At 52.0% G+C, this 2815-nt stretch overlaps 1 protein-coding gene across 1 annotated transcript in view; it reads left to right on the top strand.

Moving 5' to 3' along the window:
* The first annotated feature begins 2647 nt into the window (after nt 1-2647).
* Nucleotides 2648-2815, top strand: part of LOC104540423 (homeobox protein NANOG-like) — a 2520-nt gene continuing 2352 nt past the window's right edge. The window contains exon 1 of the mRNA XM_010184230.1: nt 2648-2807. Within this exon, the coding sequence (XP_010182532.1) occupies nt 2648-2807 (160 nt within the window). The remainder of the gene's footprint in view (nt 2808-2815) is intronic.

The following is a 2815-nucleotide window of genomic DNA, read 5'->3' as shown; positions in this document are numbered from 1 at the left end:
CATGATTCCCATAGCATCCTCTGTGCCTGTATGACTTCTGGATTTACCTTTCAGTATGTTTATATGTATATCATTTATATGGGGGGAAATAACTGGATTTCTTTTGCTAAATAAATTCTGACTTGAGATGGTATGGTTTTATACACTCACACAAGTCTTGTTTCTCTCATAAAGACAAAAAAGATATGTTTGGTCATCTGATTAAAGGTACAGTTGGGGAGAGAGCAAATTATGGGAAAGGGGATATACGGAAAAGAGATTTGGTGGTTAAAGCATCAAAACAAAGGGAACAGAAGACAAATGGGATGAGAAGATCAAAATATGAAAGGAGACAGAAAAAGAAGAAGGAGAAGGGAAATGAAACCAGTTCCATGCACACTACTGCTTAACAGTACACTACTCTTTGGGAGGAAGTCTGATCTATGCATCAAAACTGATCTATAAACAAAAATGCCAACTAGCAGTTCTGCTGCGTTTCCAAACACACCTCCCAGCCCCCAGTTCCTCGAGGGACAATTTGCTGGCGGAGGCGGTGTTACTCCAGCTGTAAAATGCTAATCCCTCTGCCGAGGATATCCCCCACAAGCCGTGTCCCCTCCGATGACTAGGAGGCTGCAGGCAGGGGGGGGCGGCAGTGCCTCCTGGAGCTAGGCAGCAGGATTTCCAGCCGAGTGTCCTTCACCATAGTACTGCATCAGTACAGAAAATCATTTAGCCTGGTATAGAGGCAGACACGGGGCACCTCTTAAGGTGTTACCGCTGAAAGATCACCAAACGCAAGGGCTTCATGTACACACACACACACACACATCCACCCTGTGTTTTTCTCTGTCTTTGCACCAGGGTGGTTTTGGGGAACTCGGAGAGTTCCCACACGGAGCACATGTGTCCCAGGGCAGCTCTGTCCATGGGGGACCACAGGGACCAGTGGCCCTCGGCCCCACCTTCATATCCATGGGGGAATCCCTTTCTGTGGGTTATCAAAGACTGACACAGTCTGCCCAGGGAAGTGGTTGAATCACCATCCTTGGATGTTATTTAAAAGCTCTCTAAATATGGCACTCAGGGACATGGTTTAGAAGTGGGCATGGTAGGGTTAAATAACGGTTGGACCTGATTACATTAAGGGTCTTCTCCAACCATAACCATTCTATGATCAGTGGGACTGACAGCAGTAGTCAAGCCATCTGGACGAAAATCACAGGGTGACTTCTGTCTCAGCTCTGCATTTCGTCCCTCTTGCTCAATTATAATCACTTTCCCCCACATTCCTCATCATCTCCCTGCCTGGATCCTGCCTGGATCCTAACCAAGAAGCCAGGGCAGCGTTAATGAGGTGATCAAAGGTGGGTCTGAGAAGGCCATCTCCTTTCTGGGGGAGCAGCGTTACCCAGGGGCAGGGGGTCTGGAGCACCAGCTGGGGCTCGTTTCTCATGATGACTCAAGAGGGGAGGAGGAGATATATGGAAGTCAAAGGAGGCCCCTCTTTGTTGCCTCCACAAGATTTTTGACAGTGCAACAGGTTGGTAGCTGCTCCCCTGCCTTTGTACAGAGGTAGGTGCCTGTGCCCTGTTTCCTTGCACCGGAGGAGGTGGGGAAATTTGCTTAATGTGTCACATGCCCTCATCTGTACTTATTCCAGGTGGTTTTCCAGGTTTTGTAACTCCCAGGCTGTGAGATCCTCCCAATAAGCTTTGTTTCCTTAAAGGAAACAGTAATAGTGAGGGGTGGGGGGAGAGGGATGAGTTTAGCTTCCACAGATAGACTGTAGACCCTGGCTTCAAATCCTTAAGATTTTTAATATTCTTGTAGTTGCACTGCTCTCACTTTCTTTGGGATCTGGCTGTGGGATTCTCACCTCTCTCTGGTGCACAGCGAAAATAAACCTTGGGTTTTTTTAAGCTACCATTTCTTTTAAAAGGAATTTTTTTTTAAAGTGTCAGGAAGCTTGAAAAAGGTGAAACTCTGTGCTCCTGCAGACAGGCCTGCCTGTCTCAGCTGCAGAATCAGCCTGGCTCTCTTTGAGCCCCCTTTCCTGAAATACAGCCACTGCTACGAAGTGCCACCCCCAGTCTGTATTCACTTGGGGTAGGGGCTTATCTGTTTGCCGTGATGGTTGCGATCTGTAATGCAGACACGCAGCGTCTCCGCATGCCCCGGAGCAGGCACCGGGGTCCCCTCCATTCTTTGCTTTTGGGTGGGGACGGGTGAGGAGGCGGAGATGGGGAGAAAAGAGTGTTAAATGGGGGGTGGATGGTGTCTGCTAAGCCCTGTCCGACTCACCGGGCGGCTCTGCTCGGGCCTTCTGGCCCCGAGGGGGAAACAGGGGTCCCCCCCACAGCAGGGAGTGGTGCGCTGGCAGCCACGGGTTGGCCTCCACCACGGCACCTGGGAGCCAAGTTGGGAAGCGAGGCCTGGTGTCCCAGCCCTCCCCCACTCTCTGAATATTCCCCCCCCCAAAGCCCCTCCCCTCTAATCAACTGACTTTTTAACATGACAATGGCCGTGACAATCCCTTCTTGCCAAGGCCAGGCTGGGGAGGACATAAAGCAACCCCCCCCTTCCCATCTTCCCCTAATGGGGTACCTGCCCGCAGCCTTCACCACAATCTCTGCTCGCTGTCTGCTTGGGGCTGGGGGTCTCGGTCATGAGTGCCCATCTGGCCATGCCGCCCTACTTGCCCTACCCGGGCACGGTCAGGTACGGGGACTACTACTGGGTCTCTCCAGGGAGCATGGACGACAGCGTGCCCGCCGAGGAGGCTCCGCCGGCGGACGCCCTCCCCTTCGCCGCGGCGGCGGGGACCCGCCGCCAC

This window comes from Mesitornis unicolor, unplaced genomic scaffold, assembly GCF_000695765.1.
Source record: "Mesitornis unicolor isolate BGI_N332 unplaced genomic scaffold, ASM69576v1 scaffold12075, whole genome shotgun sequence".
NCBI classification, from domain to species: Eukaryota; Metazoa; Chordata; class Aves; order Mesitornithiformes; family Mesitornithidae; genus Mesitornis; species Mesitornis unicolor.
The sequence above is the reverse complement of the archived record's forward strand: the minus strand, read 5'-3'. Positions and strand labels throughout refer to the sequence as shown.